The sequence below is a fragment of the Apteryx mantelli genome, chromosome 13 (genome assembly GCF_036417845.1).
Source record: "Apteryx mantelli isolate bAptMan1 chromosome 13, bAptMan1.hap1, whole genome shotgun sequence".
NCBI classification, from domain to species: domain Eukaryota; kingdom Metazoa; phylum Chordata; class Aves; order Apterygiformes; family Apterygidae; genus Apteryx; species Apteryx mantelli.
The window spans coordinates 21,049,960-21,069,680 of record NC_089990.1 but is presented as its reverse complement, the minus strand read 5'-3'; the positions used below and the strand labels follow the sequence as shown (position 1 = coordinate 21,069,680).

Below are 19,721 nucleotides of genomic sequence, written 5' to 3'. Positions count from 1 at the left end.
AGACTATTGCTGGAGAACCACTTTACACCAAAAGTAATTAGAAAGACAGTTAAAATGAACTTTTTAAGAAGCACAGCCTACTTCATTGTCAAGTTAAAAACAGTCACTCACTGCTATTCGGGCCTTCTGAATCAGTTTTCAAAACTATTCTTACTGAAATTAGAAGAGGTCCAAATTTTTATTTTTTTTTAAAGAAGAAACTATAGTCCATTGTATGAACAAGCTTTGGTGAATAAGACATTATCATGATGGTCAGATAAGGAGTTCAAATACGACTGGTGCAATCAGCTCCTGACTGTTTATTACCCAAGGCACTATAGTTTGGCCCAGCTGATGTGGCCATACCATGTTCTAGGTACATATAATGGCAAGTGATAAAGTCAGTAAATACAGGTTTGGTGATGTTCCATGTCTGATGTTTCATGTTCATTCTCAGAGTTCAAGGTGAGTTATGTGTAATTATAGTTTGCAGCCTTTCATTTGGGAAATGGTTTCATAACAAAATGACTGCACTGAACTAGTCTCAATTTCTTGATCTCAGTGTTGGGTTTTTAAAGATAATTTTAGTTAAAGCAGTATCTTTCCTTAGCAGCTGCTGCTGAATTTCAGTATATTTCCCATTCTGTGACTATTTAATGTTCTAGCTTTGTAATTCTGTCAGTATCAATAATACAGCTGAATATATTTGCAAGCATAATATTATTGCATAGGTTTCCTCACTTATAAAAATCTTGGAGGTGAGACCACTGCAGTATGAGGAGGTTGGCAGAGGAATCTTAAACCCAGAGAGAGGTGAGAGCTAGGCCAGAACAGCAGTGGGAAGGTTGTACAGACACACCGGATAGCATGTTACTTCACATCAGTGTCATGTTGGATTGTTGTAATGGGGCAAGGAGACAGCCGGCATTAACATCCATTTGGAACAGACTACATAAGCTTTTTTTCCAATCCAAGTCACATGCTAAATGATAAAAACTTTGCTAATTCATAGTTAGGAATGCTTGCATCTTTGCTTCATAAAATGTCTCTTACAAAATCTGCTAAATCTAAATTGCATTGTAAGATAAGTAGAAGTAAAATGCTCTGTGCATGAGAACTCTAGGTATTCTGTGGAGCACATCAGAAGTCAGCTTATTATGAATGCTACCTCAAAGCTTTTCTAACAATGAGTGACCTGTTGTAGAAGAGTATCTATAGTCAGAATATGTAGGAAAGTGTGAATAAGTCATTAGCCAGTTCAGAGATGTGTGAGAAAACTTGTGAATACAGCATCCACTCAAAAGTAGGAAATCATTTGCATATATTAAAAAAGACCCTTTGATATAATAAGCTTCATATAATATTAAAGAAATGTGTGTGGGTGGCAGAAATAATCACTTCGTATATAGCCCATATTGAAAAGCCTTATTGTGAAAATGAGAAAAAAGTTTAAAAAGAGACTATGACCTATTGAAGCTGTTGTGCCAAAGACACCACCAAGGAATTTTGCTCAAGTCCATGCCACATGCAGTAAAACACGGTAAAACACTCTTGCATTTGAAAAAGTCTAATGCAGTATTTTATAAAAAGCTGGAGTGTTTTACCCAGTATTTTGAGACTACTCAAAAATGTTACTGGAATTACCCATAGTTTTTGCTTTTATCCCAGAAATGTGGTTTCATAATTGTTAATTTCCTTGACACTGGGGTACTGTTGTGAAAACTGTGAAGAAGTAGAGTACTGGGTAGCTGGGGAACACTAAGTTTTCTTTATATAATTTTTACATTAAGCCTTGCTTACATAATTTTGCAGAACACATAAGGAAACATTCCCATTTGCCCTTCAGTTATCCTCAGATGAAATATCCATTGTTCAACCATTCTACTGCTAGTTAATAACATAAAATGTGGAACATGCTATTGTACAATGTTGTTTTTGGAAAGCTTACATAAGCAAATCCTTAAAGCCATGTGATGTGAATATAGCAGTGTTAATTAAACTTTCCTTTCCATGCCAGTTGCTGCCCTGGATTCCCTCTTTTTGAAAAATGTCATTCTTTATTATACAGTGCCTGTGGAGGTGGTGTCTCAAAGACAGACCTCAGTCTGGGAATAGGGAAGGATCTTGCAAAGAGAGTTGTAAGGAAATGAGAAATAACTTAACTGTGATATCCTGTTATCTCATCCTTAATCTGCAATGTAGCTGATGCCAGGTTTGAATTAGCAAGTATCAGGCAACAATGTAGTTAAGTGGCTGTTTCACTCTGCATACAAAAGTGTTCAAAGGAGCAGTGAAAACACCACCTCTCTTCCGTAGATTTGCTTTAGCAGTTAACTCTCATATGTAGTTTCTCTGACTAAACAGCTTTTAAAGTTAGTCCTTTATATTTTCATTTTAGAAAGTTCATCTATGATAGTTTTAGCTAAGCCAGTTCTTACAGTGTAGGTGCTAACTCTGTAGCCCTAGCGCAGACTCCTGCTGACGTAACCAGAAGCATTTCTGGAGGGGAAGGGCCTGAGGTAGTTTTTGTGATAGTCATTACTGTGCTTATGTTAATGTGACTTCAAGTTGTCCGTGACCTACCAAGAGGAATGGTAAAAGTATTTGAGATCTTTGAGGTAAATCTGATGTGGTGGCAACTCTGATAATGCCGCATAAACTTCATTCCTCTGAAAAGGGGTTGCTGATATAAACAGCCTTTCTATGAAAGGTGGAAGCCATGCAAAGAGCTCTGCAGTTGCTGAATCTTGTTTGCTACTAATAGTCATGTAGTTATTGCTTAGTCTGACAGACCGTAGAAGAAGCAGTTGGAGAAACAGGCAGAAATAAACAATCCTCAGTATTCCACATTTCTCTGGCCAAAACTTGTGGGTGGCAGTTTTTCTAAACACCTATCAATATTTCATAAATATGTATTTTATTTTGCATGTGTACATTTATTTTAGAATTTCACACTATAATGTATTGCTTATATAAAGCTAGAAAACATCCTCAATTTTTCAAAGTTAGGAACACCCGTTAGCTCCCACTGACTTCAACAACTCTCTGCCCAGCCCGTAACTTCTCTGAATCGCAGAGTGCCTTTTCGATACCTGTTGCGTAGTCCCTAGCATTGGGGGGACCAGTTGCTGAGGGGAAGCCATGGATATCACTCTACAAGTAGTCCACAGCAGCAGTTGCTACCCTTTACAGGTCACACAGTAAGTCAATAGGAAGGCTGAGATTAGAAAATCCCCAGGCTCAGAATATGTTTTCTTTTCCTTAAAATCAAACTATTTGAGATGTCAGCAGTGTTTGAAGTGCATAGGTTCACTCACAATTACTTGTGATATGTTCTGTAAAAAAACATCTGGGTATTAGGTGTTCCCGTTCTGACCATCTCTCTGAAGGGACTGTGTGCAATCTCAGTGTTTCTTTGTTTTAGGTATCACCTTGCCCTGTATAGTTCCTGGAGCATATGGTCCCCCTGGGACTCCCGGCTTTCCAGGATTGCCAGGTATGGAGACAAACTGATTGTAATGCACTGGCTGACTGCCCAGGAGCACCTATTCCTCAAGGAAGAGAATACCTGCCAGTTAATCCCCTCCGAGTGATAGCTGTTCCACTGAGTTAACTGACAGAAGAGTATTCTTTCTTTTCAAAGGGGCTGGGCTTCAATGCCATGGAGGATCATAGGAGCTGCAGCCTTTCCCTTCCAAGTAGCTTCTCAACACAAATCCTCTTCTTCTGTGTTCATGTAGCTGATGAAACAGTCATGGATTTGAGATGTTAATTAGCTTAAATTGGTGCATCCCGAGAGTGTTTCAGTGCTAGCTTTGCAGGGAAGATCTGATCTTGTTTTACAGTGCTGTATTTGTGTCTTCCATTATTCAGTGATTAATATTACTTTTATCCTCAGGTTCCAAAGGCAGCAAAGGCTTTCCTGGCATTCCAGGGCAGCCTGGATTACATGGATCAAAAGGACAGCCAGGGTCTCCAGGAGTAATAGGCCTGCAAGGGGGACCAGGTGAGAGGGAAGTTACTGGAGTTCGTTTTATTGTCTGATGGATGTGTGTAATATTTTATCGAAAGAGTTTAACTAACCTTTTAGGCCGCTCTTCCACCTGGTACAGTCATAATGCTCCACTGTCTCCTTCCAAATGCAATCTCGTTACTTAAAAGTGGTTGCAACTTGGAAGAAAAGAGAAATGTCCAATGTACTTGTTAGCTGCCTTTAATGTTATACCACTGCTGGAAGAAAAGACAATCAACACAATTTCTTTCTCCAAAGACTGTCAACATGTGCTTTGTTACAGTTTAGGAACTACAAGTTTAGTGTAAAACTGGTTTTAAGCCATGTGGTACTCTGGTAGAGGCACTCTTTACACAGTGTTTGGAACTTGTTTTAGCTGTGGGAGTTTCTGGTGGTCGTAGTAAATACAGAGCAAGGGGTCATGAAGGAAGATTTCTAAAGCCAGGTTGCTATGTATCCATCATGTTTCTCTGTGGATATGGCTGTGAAAATCTCTTATCCTTTCACTACATTAAGTGGGGTTGTCATCCTTACGGGGTCATTGATTTCATGAAATGACCACTGAGCAGTGTGACACATCCACAGAGCAGTGTTGCTCAGTGTCTCCATGGCAGAGGGCGAGCCCTGACGTCTCAGTGCTCTTTGTATCAGTGTGTTCCAGGGCTGCCAGTGTCTTCTGCCCCACAGTGACAGAAGTTGTCTGACGTAGAGGACAGAGTAAGAAAAGCGTGATAAACATAACATTTTTGCAGCTTTGGTGCTAGTGAAATAAGGTCTACCTGTACCCTGAAATGTCCATCCTTCGTTTTTCTTTTTGCCCAGTCTGCTATCTAGTGAAACCAGTACTTGTAAAGCTGAGACTTGTAGTTGCAGCTCCAAGATGCTCCTATACTATTCTTTTATTTAAAAAAAAAAATGTTTTGAATTGATATTTTGTTTTAAACAGTTTCATCACTTTCTGTCTCCAGTCATTCTTTCTAATTCAAAACCAAAACATTTTGCAGCTTCCCAAACAACTTTTTTCTTGCATGGAAATTGTAAAAAATGTTGATTTTGTTAGAAAAGTTACTGAAAGGAGATATCCCATCTTTCTGCTGAGTAACATTTACTCTTTTTCTCTCTAAGGCTTCCCTGGGCCTCGAGGAGAGCAGGGGTCACAAGGACTTCCAGGACTGGATGGGACAGATGGGTTACCCGGCAAGATGGGTGCTTCAGGCTTAGCTGGAACTAAAGGAGCTCCTGGAGATGTATTTGGTGCTGAGAGTGGAGCCCAGGGAGAGCCTGGCAGACCTGGATTCCCAGGTGATAAAGGGCTGACTGGGGATCTTGGATTTCCAGGACCAAAAGGTAAGCACTGATACTGTTTATTTCTAGGAATATCAGACTGTTTCTCTTTTTCCTTCTTTTTAAGATACTGTGTTAGCAGTCCTTTAGCAGCTCACAGGTAGGGATTTGCTGACTTTCTCTTAGAATCTAGTGCAACTCAAAGGCTTTTATTAAAATGCACTTTTTAATTAATAGAATTTTGTTTTATTTGTTCTGTAACCTCCCACCTCTCTGTTCTCAGGGGTAGATGGGAGACCAGGCCTCCTGGGTATTAAAGGCGAACAGGGTAATCCAGGATATACGGGCATCCCTGGATTGCAGGGACCTCCTGGTCCTGGAGGCCCTTTTGGCATTAAGGGAAAACCAGGACCCATGGGATCAGTTGGCCTTGTAGGAGCACCAGGTATGTAATGTCTTCAGACAAATACAAGTAGCTGAGCTGAACACTACAATGTCAAGGAGGCGCAGGAGAGATTTGGCAGTTGCTAGGAGGGAACTCCTGCCCCTGGTTAGGGGTAACTGAGTGCAGAATCTGAGCCTTTGGCCTCCAACTGTTAGACTTCTGCCTAGAAATGGTGCACATGGGCTATAAGAAGCACAGTAGAAAGACAGGAGAAAGCATCCTAAATGTCTTGATATTCTTAACATTTCTGTTTTTACATGCTGGTTGTATCATTGACTAATCTTCCTTTCCCATTGTCATGATGATTAATTTCTAATGTATAAGATTGCTTGAAATATGGCTTTGGCAGATTGAAAAACTGTTGGCTTTCTCAGCACAAGCTTCTTATTCTGTCTTCTACAGCCATGGGGGTGTAAGAGAAAATTATTCCATTTCTCCTTATGGGGAAAATAAACACTTGAGTAGAGCAGTATCTCTCAAGCTGCACTGATTAAAGTGTTACATGACAGCAGTATATGCAAGACTGGAGAACCAAGCAAGGAGAAACCTGGGAATTAGTGGATCATGGTCTGTGAAATAACCCTTCCCTTTTGACAGAAACACAGTGCTGGAACACAGTGACAACAGGCAGATAAATGAAAGCACTAACCTCATTTGAGAATGAATGCCTTAAGATTTTTATTTTAATGTTGATATGTCTTTTGCTTCTCTATTATTTTACAGTTTTGGATTTTCCTTCAACTATTTTTAAAACCTTCAATTGCTAGGATGATAAACTCCAAATGACTAAGATTTTTGCATCTGTATTCTCTCTAAATCATTAATTTCTTTTGTATCCTTGTTCTTTCTGTTTACATATTTTATCTGTTTTTTCCTTCACCATGTTTCTATTCCATTTATCATCAACTCTCCATTTCTGATGTCACACTGTTTGGTTATGGGTTCTTCACATAGGCTGTCAAGGTGAGAAAATGCAGTGTAGCATAAAAGCTCATGGACTAACAACCTAGCTTTCAATGCTACAAGAATTGCATTGACTATAGGTGATACCCCTTATTATTTCTAATCAAACCAGAAGGCAAAGAACCATTGTAGTGAGAATGCTCAGATGGTATCAAAGCCTGAAACCCATAAGGAAATCCTTAAAATGCATAGATTTTAAGTATACGTTTTCTTTTTCTTCTTAAATAAAGCAGCTATTTCATCTTCTGCTTAAAAAAATACTGAAGTATAGCTTAAAGCGTTTAAGTTCTGGGTACCACAAAGCTCATATATTGGGTACTACTGATGCAAATGCTGTTTTTCAGAAGCCACTGGCTTTTTTTCCACTCTTCCTCACTTTGGATCTGAGCATTCTGTTTTCAATGGTTTGAGCCTTTATTTAAAATTCTAAACAGTTACAAATGCAGCTAGAAACATTTTGAATCCTTCAGAGGAAAAATTGAATGCACATGGTGTTGGTTTTATGACAGCACAATCAGAAGCTTGTTCCCTTAGTAAGCAATTTGTTTTTAAGAAGTAACACTTTAACTGCAGAGGTGGAAAAGAAACTTGTTAAAACAAGCCTCTCCAATCGATCTCTCTGGCTCACCCAGAGGATGTGGTAGGTAGTGGAAGTTGGCATTAATGATACTCCCCATCCTGGTTTGGCTGCCTAGATGATAAAGGTAAGACCTAGTGCTCTACACTTTAGTGTCTGGTAAAGGAGACAAAAATGGATCATCATAAGGGGTTTCACTCTTGCCAGTTGTGTAGTGATGTAGGCAGTAACCCTCTTCATAGGTATTTTATTATTAGATGACTAATGCTTTTGCAGTTCTAAACTTTATGCCTTAGTAGGCTGCATGTGCCTTCAAGTCCATTTGTCATATTAAAAACAATCCTGTGTTTTAAGAGTTTGAAAAACAGCCCACAAAACTCTCCCAGTGTTTGTCTGATGTAATCTATTAAGTTCTTGTTTATATTGATTCAGGACTTCCTGGAGTCAAAGGACTAGCTGGAGATACAGGTCCACAAGGCCCTGCTGGTATGAAAGGCTTCCCAGGTCTCAATGGTGCTCCAGGATCTCCTGGGGAGCGAGGATTCTCAGGGCCACCTGGGCCTTTTGGTCGAGATGGACGTCCAGGTTTCTCTGGGCCAAAAGGTATGCATATCCATTAGGAAAATAGATTCAGATTACAGTTAGTATAGATTTTAGGCCCTACTTGTCAGAAGTGACTGAAGTCCCAGCTAGTGTTGGGGTGCATTTGTTTCACTTCTGAGTGTGGTTTATCACTGACGGATTTAATTGTCAAATCATGGTCATGAGGGGGTTCATCTTAAAGGACTTGGGCAAAGAATTTATCGTTTTTTTTTCTGGAAACTACCAGTCAAAAACAACCACCCAAGTTGGTGTCCAAGTTGGTTTGTGGTGGTTGGTTAGTAGTGTCTGTACTACTGCTTAATGCTCATGGTCAAGAAGATAACAGTTCTGGAAGAGATACTGCAGAAATGATGTTTGATTTGAAATGTAGATAAACCAGAAAGCTCTGTTCAGTAGTATCCTTTCTTTTGAAAGGTAAAAATTAATGTAGAAACTGAGAATGACATATATCTTTCCTCAGCCCAACAGCATGGATACAGAAGAAAGTACTGTGTAGATATGAAATTCTGTATGGGAACACTGATGCTGGGAAAACAGATAATTTTGTGGCTATCCTTATGGACAAAGGATCATGAAAATCAAGATAGAAAGACAGGAAAATTGAAAAAATGAGGAATGGTGAAGGAAATGATGAAGTAAAGGGAATATCATAGGAGGGAGAGAATGTAGTATAAACCAGACAGGAAGTAAAACTTTACAATATGTATAGCTATTAAGTACCAATACAATAGTTAGTTATTTTGAGAATTCTATGTTATTTGGGGGGGGAGAGTAATAGAGCCATGTAACTGGATGTCATTCTCTTGGAAATCAATTGAGTTTTGTGCTCCAGTGGGAGCGGGACCATGCTCTTGATGGTGAACTGAAAAGTGCTGATTGAGAGTATCACGAGTGAAGACCCACAGCAGCAGTGGCCATGCTGTGCTTCCACCATTAAGTTTTTCGCCCAGATTTGGGTGGTTGTCCAGACCCATCCTGCCTCTACCTGCCAGCTAGGTGGATATGCAGGGTACTGGAAGGAACTGATTTTCTCTCTTGTTTTTCATGTTTTCTGTACAGGTGAGAAGGGATCTCCTGGCCTGCTTGGTTTCCCTGGCATGCCAGGCCTGGCTGGTGTCCCTGGGGTGAATGGGTTTAAAGGAACTCCTGGCACAGCTGGAGGAGAAGGAAGCCCTGGGATTCTGGGACTCCAAGGTCAAAAAGGTGAGAAACAGCTGAAAGGCAATTGCTGGCTGTGTAGTAGAGGGATTAGGAGGCCCTTCTGAGATGTATACGTATTTGATGTTTTCTTCTAGATACTGTGTTATGTTTTTCCCTGTGAAATACTTTGGCCTGGTTCCCAAAGGTGCTGGGCATCACTTGATAAACTGATATCTGGAGACATGAAAGATGCTCAGCAGTTCTGTTTTTGTCTGCCGGCTTCTAGTGTTATACACTTTCTCTGTTAGGCATTTTTATTGCATCTGACTTTCTTTATTTCTTCAGGTGACAGAGGTGACGTAGGTCCGCCTGGTCTCCCTGTTCTTAGGCCTTCAGAACAGGCACTGCAATTCAAAGGAGACAAAGGGGAGCCTGGATTAGCTGGACTTGGAGGATTCCCTGGACCTAGAGGTATTTAATAGCATTATAATAAGCTGGCAGTATTAGTTGTTCAGGAACTGTGTTTACTCTCAATGGAATGTGGTCTACCATTTTGACAGAGCCTGCAATATTACTATTTTCCATTCTGTCATTCACATTCCAGCAAGATTTGCATATGGCAACTCTGAATTTTGAGAAAACAGTTCTTTGAAGTTTTGCTCTGCAGAGCTATTGCCATCTCTTCCTCTTCTTTAAAGGGAGCTTTGGATACAAAGTTAGTTGGCCAAATGAGCTGAATGTCTGTATTATGAAGCGGAATCATACTCTTTTATGTGTATATGCAGGTGATAAAGGATTCCCAGGCAGCCATGGACAGTCTGGTCTCCCTGGTCCAACTGGGTCACCAAGCAGAGAGAGTGGTTCTCGTGGTGACCCAGGTTTCCCTGGTCCGTCTGGATGGCTTGGGCTGCCAGGACAGAAGGGTACAGCTGGCATCATAGGATTCCCAGGAATGCCAGGAGAGAGGGTAAATACGTCTCAGCTTCTCTCAACGTGCTTAGGAAAATCCTGTGTTCTAATTGGTGCTTCTGTAGCAGAGCAGCAGAAGCTGGCAGGATTTTTTCTTACAAAACTTCCTAATAAATTTGCTTTTGCTTGTCTCATACGGATGAATGACAGTTTGGATAATCTTTGCTACATCTTTGCTGTCTGTTTGTTATCTCACATGACCCTAGCTTGGGACAAGGAGGAACAATAAGCAAAGGCTAGTTTGGGGTTTTTAATTTCAGGGTTCAGATGGCATCATAGGAACACCTGGATTCCCAGGGACTATTGGCCTCCCTGGTCCAAAGGGTAAGAAATCTTTCACAGTTTTCATGCTCTTTCAGTACACACAGTCCTAAGATTTATGGCTAAAATGAATGAGTAGTGTTCTAGAAGTGTCTGTTGCTCTCCAGTGACTGACTCAGAAGTAGATGTCTCCTTACTAGGAGAATGAATCCTCATTCAGATGAGGTCGGTCACAAGCCAAGTGCCTAAATACTTTATGCTCCTTTGAAATCTTGGCCACAGCGCGATGTGAAACATGTCAAACAGTACAAGAGGCACCCTTCTCTGTGATGTGCTTGCATCAAAAGTACAAATGGCAGGATGCTGTGGAATTACCCGTGAATGTTTGTCTTATTATACCCTGTGTGCATTTGCATCCATTGCTATTTAAAGGCATTTCTAAACTCAGACACGTTATTTACTCTTGTCTTTATTTACTCCATGGATTTGAAGTGTAGTGAAAGTGTGTTTTCATAAACAAGGCTACTGAGCAGCCCTGAAAGCTGCTCTCCACAATCAATTGTGGAATGGCTTCCTCATCCTTTTTTCCCCCCCCCCAGGTGAACGGGGAGAGTCTGTTGGTGTTCCTGGCAGTGCTGGAGCAAAGGGAGAGCAAGGGGACTCTGGATTCCCAGGTGAAATAGCCCTTGAGAGCTCACTTCAGGAATGCAAAATTCTAGGGAATAGGCTAGGATGGCATTGCCCAGTTTGGGGTGGTTGTTAATCTGTAAATTGAAACATTTTAGTCCTGTTCTTTAAGTGATATTTGAGGAGTCTGTAATCCAGACAGAGCGCAAACCTAGATGATAACGAACATGTCCTAGAACAGCCCAATTGTAATTCTGGGTCCCACTTCACTTCTTGACCAGGAACTTGGGAACTGGCACTGGTGTTTGGCATCTGGAAAGTCTGGTCCAGAATCCAGACCATGGTAGAGCAGACACAAGTGCTGCAGCCTCAGACTAAAGAGTTTCTTATTCTCTTCAGCCCTGCCTCCAGTTTAACTTGTGCTCTAGCATACTGTATGTTTTTATGCTGTATGCTTTTATCCTTTCAGGAGAGAGAGGGAGAGAAGGGCCCAAAGGTGAACCAGGATACCAAGGAAGCACTGGAGTGAATGGACTCAAAGGTGGCCCAGGAGATCTTGGCCAAGAAGGACCAGCAGGTATTGGACTAGGCACTTAAGTCCTGCAGTTCATGCTGTGGAACAACCTTGTCATTTCATTAGCTCTGGTTGGCCTGTCTCAGCTGAGGCTTAAACAGGAAGATTGGCACTGAATTTTCTTTGACACCTCTGAAAGGTGTCACCTTGTCCTGTAGCAACCAATCCTGTGCGTCAATTGTTGGTGAATCCTGCACACTCCAAACCCAAAGGAATTCCTCTAACAAATAAAGAAGACCTCAATGACAGACAAGCAATAGCGGCTTCTCTGCAGCTGCCTGTGGGCAGGGCTGCTCTAAAATCTTCCACTGCACCACTTCAGTTTGTTCCCTCTCTAAACCCAAACCTACCCAAGAAGACAGCTACAAGCATCTTGGGTAGTGGTGTAACTAGCAGGCAGATTTTCAAATTGTTACCAAGATGGAAGAACAGTGAAAAATCCTGTTGTAATATTTTATTTGGAAATCAGTTGAATTAATTATTCAGTATGTAAACTGTTCAAGTCTGTCACTTGGTGGATGATGGAGAATGTCATTGCTATGGTTAAAAAAAAAAAAAAAGCTATCAAATAAATTGTTTGACTAGCACCATGCTAGCAGTGGTAGTGAGGAGAAGTTTGGATATGCTTTTGCTTTATCTAAACAGTAGTTTATTCACCCTCTTAAGTGCAGGATCGGAAGCTGCAAGACAGAGCTGTGAGCTGTTCCAGCCTGGATGTGTTGTACAGGGACATTTTGCTGCTTGTTTTTAGGAATCCCTGGAAATGCTGGACTGAGAGGAATCCCTGGGCCACCAGGACCTCCAGGGCAGCCAGGATCTGCTGGATTCCCTGGAGCTCATGGAACAGCAGGGCCCAAAGGTATATCTGGAGCCCGCACATGGGAGGAGAAATTGGGTCGAAAAAACAGTGTTTCAGCCAAGTGTATCACAGCAGGCAGGCAGCACGCTATGTGTGGGCCAGCTGTGCGTGGGAAATCAGCTCATTTCTTGGCAATGTTAGTGCAGGCACCAGCTGCTAGAAATGAGCAGAGGAGTGTTTGGAACGGGAGAGGCTCTCACTTGATTTGGATCACTAGAGGGTTCACTGAGGGTAAAACCAGTGAGAGCAGTAGGAAGAGTTTCCATGAATGGGCCCATGTGAAGGAAGATATTACGTACTATGTTCCCCTGTGTGTCAGGCTTCTAACACATGGTGTAGTCTGCATGAAACATCTTACGCATTTCACCTAACTAGATTATTTGCTTGTTTGTTCACTTACGTAAGTGTTCCCAATGTCTCTTCAGGGTTTCCTGGATTTCCGGGTTTAAACGGTCTGAATGGCTTGCCAGGCACAAAAGGGTCTCCTGGAACACCAGGTAAAAGAGATGTGTAGTAGGAGGGTCATAGCTGGGGATATGCATACAGTGGTCCATCATGAGAGCAGCATTCCTCACAAAAATGCTTCATTTCACCCAGTTCTGGATTTAATTATAATATGAAGAAAAACCTCAGGATACTGGGTGTGCATGACCAAATTCTTTAATGCCAGTAAGAACAGGATGTGGCCCGTGAACTGAAGAGTCTTCTCTGGTGCTGGTTCTCCTTGAATTCCTGAAGGACTGTGTCACTGCTGGAAAGTCAACTGGATGAAATCATGAGTCTTCCATTTCTAAAGGATGCTTGATATAGGGGGACAGCATCAAAGGTTTGCTTTGAGTTGAGCTTAAGGATGGCATGCTCCCATATTGCTGTCCATAGCTCTCATATTGCTGCCCATAGCACAGATAGCATAAAATTTGTGGCAGGTATTTTATGTATGACAGTGGTACTTTCTTACTGTACAAATGAAAGAAATCCAGAGTGGTCTTTGTTGCTGACTAGACAAAATAATTTTGGTTTGTAAAATTGAAATGATACCTGTGTTTTCTTTATTTGGAACATTCTTTTTCGGAAGGTAATGATTTAGAGTATAGAGATTCTCCACAGTTTTCCTGCCTGGGGTTGGTTAGTATTTGCTCATGCCTCAGTGTGGTCCTTCTGCAGTAGTCTGTGCGAACTGATCTCTCCATCTTGGAACATGAAGCCCACTAGATTATTTAAAGACCAGAGGCCTGATTCAATGTTCTGTCCTCCTGAGAGGCACAGTACGCAGGATGTCAGGCAAATCCTGTCATATGAGTGCTATGTTCACATCCTTGTGCAAGAGCTTGTGGGAAGACTAGGTCATGTACTTCTCTCTCAGCAGCTTACAGATTGTTTAAATTCACTCTTCACAACTGGAGTAGCACATCAGGCACAAGAACTCTTTCTGGTGCTCTACTGAAAACAGCAGAGAGAGTGGTGAATAACTAATTTTGTGTTTCAGCTCAGCTTGTGTAACAATTTAACTTATGTTAGGCAGTTTGAGTAGGCTCTCTTACCTTCTTTAACTATGTGTAATTAGGTCTGAGTGAACTTGGACTGAAAGGCCCTGCAGGTCTCCCAGGTCCAAAGGGTGAAGAAGGTTCTCCAGGCTTTGGCAGAGGAGCTTTGGGATTCCCTGGAACAAAAGGATCATCAGGAGACATGGGTAAATGTCAATGTTCTGGAAGCCTGGTGGGAGTTCAGGGTAGTGGGTTGCACAGTCAGCATAGGTACCAAAGAGAACTCCTGAAGTCACAGAGATGGTCAGTAATTTGACAGGTAACTGTTAAATGAGTGATGTAGCTATATATCTGAGAAACAGTTCGTTATATAGTTCTTACAGTGTCAGTACTTCTCTCAAACAGCAGAATGTAGTATTTTTTTTCCCCTCAGGTAGTGGGGAGCTTTTTATTGTCTGAGTCTCTTTATTGTCTTCAGTATAAACACCACTCGGCCACTATTCTGTCCATATCTCTGAAGATCATTGCAGAGCTTTGGATACTACTCCTCTCTCACTTTATATTTCTGATTCTAGGTCCTCCTGGTCCTGTAGGATTGCCTGGCTTGCCAGGAACACCTGGAGTTTCTCTTCCTTCTGATATACCCGGGAGACCTGGGGATGCAGGCCACCCAGGAGTTGATGGAAATTCAGGTATGGAGAGAGGCGTCTTAAGGAGAGTGGACTAGCTAAGGGGATTTGTGTTGATTTATGTGTTTCCTTTGAAGAGCTCTGGGGGAAAATGAGTAGTGACACTCTAATCATCTGTGGTGCTTTAGATCAGGGCTTGAGCATAAGGGGATCTGGTTTCTATTCCTGCTGTTGAATCCTGATTTGGTTCAAGCCTGTTATTAAAGCCCTCTAGTCCCCATTCATATCAGCTATTGTGATACTTAAGACAGGCTAAAGCACTAAGGTCCAGCGTATTATGTCTGAATTTGGACCCCAGCTCAATTTTGGACTGCAGTTTCCTACAGCTGTGATCAGAGGCTCTGTGTAAAGTTTAGAAGTATCCCATGTGATCTGGGAGGCAGCAAAACTTCATTGCTACTCAGAGTTTTACAGGGAGCACCTGCCCTAAGGTTGATAGCAAGTATAGTTGGACAGATTTGTTGTGATGTTATTGGTGCTCCTTCATTGCCTGATAGCCTTGTGGAAAAGGCTGGGACTCTAGGACTTTCCTTGGCCAAGGATTTGAAGCTACTGTTTAGGCTAGCTACCAGGTGGGGCAGGGCTTAGGCCCAGAATTTGAAGCAAGGGGACTGTAGTCAGAAGTATTTAAAGATTTCTGGGACCTAAGTGGATATAAGCAAGTGGGGACCTGGGGACCTCCCATGGGGAGGAAGACACCCTTGGAAATACGGATACCCAAACGATGCTTGTCATCTAGGATGACCAACTGGGAATAGCAGCAGAATTTGCTTTGCCCCAGGAACAGATTGTGCTAATTACCACTGTTGTATCTAGGTCTCCCAGGTCCTGCAGGTCCACGAGGGCCCCCTGGCCCAGCTTCTGATCAAGGTGACACAGGCAATCCAGGTTTTGCTGGTGTTCCTGGCTTACGAGGCATTAAGGGCGACATGGGACCCCCTGGTCCAGTTGGGCTCCCTGGAGCATTTGGATTCAAAGGTAATCTTGTCTTGAAAGGATCCGGGTGTGGTTTGGCAGCTGTCCCCTTGACAGCATGAATGGCTATGGTGTGGTGAGTGTGACTGCTCTGAAACAGATCCTTGTTCAGGTGTAGGTACAGCTGAGTTTGTTGTCTAAGTCCTTCCCTTCAGCCCAGAACAGTGAAGGTTTTAACTCCAAAAGCAGCAAAATGAGGCCAGCAGCAGGTGCTCTTTGATGTGTCTTTCATGTTTTTTTCCCTTCTCTTTGTTTTTTTGGGTAGAGGATGTCCACATGCAATGGCGCTGGGCTTGTTGGCTGCAATTGTCCACTCACGGCCCTGTGTGTGGTTCTCTCTTCTCTAGGCAAGAACTGGGGATACTGTTTTTGCAGGACCATCCCTCCTATCTGTGTATGCTCAGAGGCATAGCCTGGTGGATGTGGGGGATTTGGGTTTCAACAAGAGACTAAGAGGGTTTTAGGAGTTAAGAGATCCTGTTCTGGGCTAATGCAGGGAGCATGTTGCTCTCTTTGGTCCCTGCCAGAGGAAACTAGACAGCAACTGTAACAAAGATCTCTAGTAGCAAGGTTTCAGAGAAACGGCACAGCTCAAGTGCCAGGATAGGATGGGGAGCCATCGCCAGGTGAAGGACTGTATGCTCTCTGCCTTCGTGGGCGGCTGGCAAATCCCTATACCTTTGTGCTGTGCATGGAGATGAATTCCAGATAGAAAAGATGTGTTCTCCCCAGACACTTTCCCCGGGTTATCCCATGGGTGGGGAAGGATACTTCCAGTAAAGGGTCATAATGTAGCAGTGGAAGCTCTTGTCTGGAGGCTCTGCAGCCATTCTGGACATCAAAATGGGCACAAATTCCTTAAAGGTCACGGTTCCTCCATCTCAGAGTTGAAATGCTGTTCCCATTGCTGCTGTCATTGTGTTTCTCAGCGCCCCAGCTGTGGGTCAGAATCAGGACCCCATGCTTAGCCTCTGAGGTCTTTTGCCATGTGTCTTTGCAGGTATAAGGGGTGAGCCTGGCCTTATGGGGATGCCAGGTAAAGATGGGCCTCCCGGGGATCCTGGTTACCCTGGGCTGAAAGGCGAAATGGGCCGTCGTGGTGAGTACCAGAGGATTTGAAGAGCTGTACTTTGTAGCAGATGTTCAGGCTGGGGTAGATATGAGAGCTCCCTTAATGGGCTTATCTGGGGGAACTTTGGGAATCTTAGAGATTGAAATAAATTGATAAGAGCTTGACATATTGCTTACAGAAAGATACCCAGTGCTGATGTATTAAGGTAATCTTAATTCATCATACTTCTCCTTTGTGTCAGTATTATAATCAAAGCTGTGAATTTTGGGGGGAGTACTTATGCTGTTATTTACACTGTGCAGGTCTCCCTGGCCGACCAGGGGCTCCAGGTATAACCCCACAGCCAGAAAAAATCACAGCTCCTGCAGGTTTACCTGGTCTGCCAGGGATTGATGGTGTCCCTGGCTTTGATGGAGATCCTGGATTCCAGGGCCCAGTTGGAAAAGCAGGTAAAGAGCTCCTCATTCAGATCAAATGAAATGCTGGCCTTCTACATGGAGAATACTACTTTATCAAATCCACTAGGAGGGTTTACAGGTTTTTCTAATAATGGAAATAACTGCATCAAAATGCATATAATCATCATGTTTTATTTATTAGAATGTGTTTGCTAAATTATTCTCTTGTATTTTTATAGTGTTTTTGAATTAGGCTTTCAGAATTAGGAGCAGCAGCCTGTGATGTAGCTGATACGATACCAGCTTAGGTACTAGCAGATGGAGTGGTCCCAAGAATGATTCACCACTCGGAATGATTTGGTTTGGGAATGAAATACTGTAACCAGAGAAGTGCTGGGAACTTCAGTTTGTACCACTGCAGTTTATGTCTCTTTGCCAGTGACTTCAGTGGGTACAGGATCAGGTCCTGCAGCAGTAGGATCCACTAGGCCCAGCAAGTCCCAGTGATTCCTTTCCTAGAGCTGCCGTTTAGGCAGTTTTTAAATGTTAATATTCTCTTTCATTCATGAAAACTCCTATAGAGAATCCCTCACTTAGCATCAGTCCTTCCCCTAGATGCTATTTTGAACCCCAGCGTGCTGAAGAGAGCTGTGCTGGTGCCTGGCTGTCATCAGTTCCTACAGCGAATAAAGATGCAGGTAGTAAAAGTTGAGAGAGTTTAACACTGCCAGCCAGGCGATCAGGTCGCAGACACTGTGGAACAGTGCAAAGAGAGGTCGTTGGGAAGTCTTATTACGTCCTTTTATGCTATTTTTAATGCTTAATCATTACAAAATCTATGCAAATGTACACCCATCTGTTTCCCAATTACATTTCTCTATACTAATATTAATCTTCCACGTTACTGACCACATGTTAAGTATCCAACTCTGTGCAATTGCATAACCCCTTCTGTCTCCGTATAATCTACTATTTTATTATTTTTTAATTTACTTCCAAACCCTTACTTTATCTATGATTCTTGGTTTGTCCATACCAAACCTTTCTAGTTTAAGATCAAGACAATCTTGAGTGGATTTTAAATGTTCCTAGCCAGGCACCTTCTGTGATCTCCCACTAAAATGTAAGCCTCTATTTTGAGCACCCTTCACTGCCCTGAGACTTTTTAAAGATTTGTCAGTCAAATGCTCATCATTGAATACTGGGGTGGGGAGAAAGGGGAACTTAATTCAAGTTAGAGACTTTAATTTTATGTAACATTAAGACTGAATATCATTGAAGCCAATTTCCTAATTTGAAAAAGGGTGAAATCAAGCAAAAGGAGTGACTTCAAGTCTTAACCAGGACATAAGGAAGGTAGCTCACTTTTCTTCTGCTTACAACCGCCTGCAGAGGTCTCTGTTTCCACTGTGGCAGAAATCGTGTGAGACAGAAGTGAGAAGAGTTCACAAACTTCCACAGTTATCCCTGTAGGCTGTTCCAGACCTCTGTGCTGCATTTTCAGCTTTGTCTAATGTTCAGTTGTGTATCCTGATCATTTAACTGACAGTCAGATCATGTGGAATATCTGTATAGAGTTAGCTGCTTGTAACTACAGCTGTTAAGAGTGAGTTCTCAGCATGGCTGCTCACAACATATTCCTCTTCTGATAGTAGGAGTGAAGGCATTAGAATGAGGAAACAGTGATGGTAATGATTGTACTTAATTTCAGGTACAAAAGGTCTGCCAGGCAGATCTGGTTTGAAAGGACGTGATGGTTTAACTGGATCACCTGGCATAGTTGGGGATCCAGGACCTTTGGGCGCTCCAGGACTACAGGGATTTGAAGGTAATTTTATTATTTGGAGAGCGCAGATCAAAAAGAAGCAATCAGTAGAATTCCGTTTGCCCATAGGTTCTGCAGAGACCCTCCCCAACACCAAATTAATTACCTTAGGAAGACCAGGGGATGTACATGATCTTCTACCTTGTACAATCCTGAACATCTTTTGGTTTTAATGTTTTGTGGATGTGGGAGGCATCTTGAAGGCTTGGAAGAGCAGTATGGTATTCACAGTGAACATGGCTATGAGGGTTGGATGGTAGAGGAAAGGCACAGTGAGAGAGAGAAGGTTTGGGTTCTGACACAGATTTGTTGTACAACTTTTGACCTGTCAAAGAAATATCACCACTAAGAGCACTACAGCGAAATGAATTGATTAGGTTTGGTTTTGCTTAGTCCTTTGAGATCCTCAGAGTTGTTACGCTGAGATACGAGCTACTGCTTGGATCCTAGCATTGTTGGGGAAAGACAGAAAATTAAATGAGGTCGAAATGGGGTGGGTGCTACTGTGAAGTGACTGCTTCTGGAATTAGAAAAGTCTAATCAGTTATATAACAGCCATCAAAACTTGAGCTCTTCATTGTACACGACTGACTTAACAAAATGACAACAATGCCAAAATCAGGTATAGAGCCAGCTGATGTCCATACTGCCTATTAGTAACAGTCAGTGACTCCTCTTGTGTCTTCTAGGTGTCGCTGGAAAGCCGGGCTCGCTTGGTTTACCAGGAATGCCTGGTCGGAGTGTGGGCGTTGGATACACTTTAGTGAAGCACAGCCAATCAGACCAAATCCCACCATGTCCCCTAGGAATGAATAAGCTCTGGGATGGCTACAGCTTATTGTACGTGGAGGGGCAGGAAAAGTCACACAACCAGGATCTTGGTGAGTGGACAGAATTCTCTCAGGCACAAAGAAAGTAAGCCAAAATCTTTCTAATGAACAGTCTTTACTGGTTCCATAGGCAGTTGTGGAGGACATGGTGGAAG

The 19,721-nt window shown here is 42.4% G+C and overlaps 1 protein-coding gene across 1 annotated transcript in view; it reads left to right on the top strand.

Moving 5' to 3' along the window:
- COL4A6 (collagen type IV alpha 6 chain) overlaps positions 1-19,721 on the top strand; it is a gene marked incomplete at its 5' end in the record, with an annotated part of 144,246 nt that overhangs the window by 120,825 nt on the left and 3,700 nt on the right. The window contains 20 exons of the mRNA XM_067304442.1: positions 3,404-3,475; positions 3,878-3,985; positions 5,117-5,338; positions 5,559-5,720; positions 7,693-7,863; positions 8,923-9,066; positions 9,349-9,474; positions 9,789-9,970; positions 10,233-10,296; positions 10,833-10,907; positions 11,330-11,437; positions 12,186-12,293; positions 12,719-12,790; positions 13,858-13,983; positions 14,353-14,469; positions 15,283-15,444; positions 16,442-16,540; positions 16,816-16,962; positions 18,623-18,739; positions 19,426-19,617. Coding sequence (XP_067160543.1) covers positions 3,404-3,475; positions 3,878-3,985; positions 5,117-5,338; positions 5,559-5,720; positions 7,693-7,863; positions 8,923-9,066; positions 9,349-9,474; positions 9,789-9,970; positions 10,233-10,296; positions 10,833-10,907; positions 11,330-11,437; positions 12,186-12,293; positions 12,719-12,790; positions 13,858-13,983; positions 14,353-14,469; positions 15,283-15,444; positions 16,442-16,540; positions 16,816-16,962; positions 18,623-18,739; positions 19,426-19,617 — 2,574 coding nt within the window. The remainder of the gene's footprint in view (positions 1-3,403; positions 3,476-3,877; positions 3,986-5,116; positions 5,339-5,558; positions 5,721-7,692; positions 7,864-8,922; positions 9,067-9,348; positions 9,475-9,788; positions 9,971-10,232; positions 10,297-10,832; positions 10,908-11,329; positions 11,438-12,185; positions 12,294-12,718; positions 12,791-13,857; positions 13,984-14,352; positions 14,470-15,282; positions 15,445-16,441; positions 16,541-16,815; positions 16,963-18,622; positions 18,740-19,425; positions 19,618-19,721) is intronic.